This window comes from Geospiza fortis, unplaced genomic scaffold, assembly GCF_000277835.1.
Source record: "Geospiza fortis unplaced genomic scaffold, GeoFor_1.0 scaffold115, whole genome shotgun sequence".
Classification (NCBI taxonomy): domain Eukaryota; kingdom Metazoa; phylum Chordata; class Aves; order Passeriformes; family Thraupidae; genus Geospiza; species Geospiza fortis.
The window spans coordinates 1,826-3,030 of NW_005054499.1; the positions used below are offsets into that span (position 1 = coordinate 1,826).

The 1,205-nt window shown below is 54.3% G+C and overlaps 1 protein-coding gene across 1 annotated transcript in view; it reads right to left on the reverse strand.

Moving 5' to 3' along the window:
- LOC102043546 (ephrin type-A receptor 7-like) overlaps positions 1–1,205 on the reverse strand; it is a gene marked incomplete at its 3' end in the record, with an annotated part of 4,618 nt that overhangs the window by 1,610 nt on the left and 1,803 nt on the right. Inside the window, exon 2 of the mRNA XM_005428699.1 lies at positions 657–721. Within this exon, the coding sequence (XP_005428756.1) occupies positions 657–721 (65 nt within the window). The remainder of the gene's footprint in view (positions 1–656; positions 722–1,205) is intronic.

Consider the following 1,205-nt stretch of genomic DNA (forward strand, 5'->3'; position numbering starts at 1 on the left):
TCTGAACGTTTTATTTCCATTCAGGAAAATGAACCCAAATCTGCAAGGAGCACAACTCCAAGCTCACTGAAAGTGGCTTTAGACCAACTCCAGCAGCAAAGCCAGGGGCTGATGAAACAGCTCCAAGTGACCTCCACAGCCACAGCCCTGCGATTCTAAGGGCTGGACTGACCCTTGGTGCTCGCACAAAGCCTGTGTTTATTGGCTTGTTTTAGTAGTGTAAAATCCCTTTTTTGTTTTAGTAGTGTAAAAGCCAAGGTATTTTCCAGCAGCCTCCTGCATCGGGGAAGGAACTCAACGAGGTTTGATTATTACTAATTGTAGGTCTTGCAGGTTCTTGCAAAGTTGAGTCAGGCTGAATGCCTGCAGGTTTTCCCCCCGATGTTTACTGGTTTTTGGCTTGTTTTAGTAGTGTAAAATCCCTTTTGAGGAGGGACCTCACTCCTTGCTCTGCTCCCAGGGGCTCCTGGCAGTGATCATGCCCAGCTACCCATCGACCTTGACTGAGGAGGTCCCGTGGCTGCCAGCCCCACCCCAGCTCCATGCAAGCAAAGCTCCCACAGGCAGGACTTCAAGTGCTGCTGAGCACCAAGAAGCTGGCAGAGCCTTCCACCCTCTCCAGGGGTGCAGAGGGACAGCACCACCCCCGTGCTTACCCCGTTCGATGGGTGTGAGGTCCAGCCCAGCTCCGCCTGCGATTCCTTGGAGTCCAGCAGGACAACTGCAGGCAAGAGAGCGTGTTAGGAAAACCACCGACACAGGAAATGCTGGTTAAAAAAATGCTGGTAAAACCCACCGTGTCCATGCATTGGGAAGCTCAGTGCCATGCTATGCCAGGTCTCCAGCAGCCATGGCATCACCGTGTGAGCACGAAGCTGTCACTGCACAGCCAGAACAAGCTCGCAGGTGCCTGATCAATGCCCTAAGGACTGTGCAACCCCAGGGACACCAGGGACAGCACTGCCACTGTACCATCACCTCAGACAGCACTGCCACTGTACCATGCCCACAGTGTGCGGATGCTGGACCCGAAAGGCACCAGCAGCTGCTTTGAAAGAGGGATTTCCCTGGCAAACGACGCCCTTCTCCCACAAAACAGCCAATTCTGTCTTTGACAGGAAGAGCTATCTCCCTCAGTTCACAGCTTCACGATCCTTCCACAGCCAGCAAACAGCCACAGCCCCGGAGCGGCGGGGGGGGGCGGC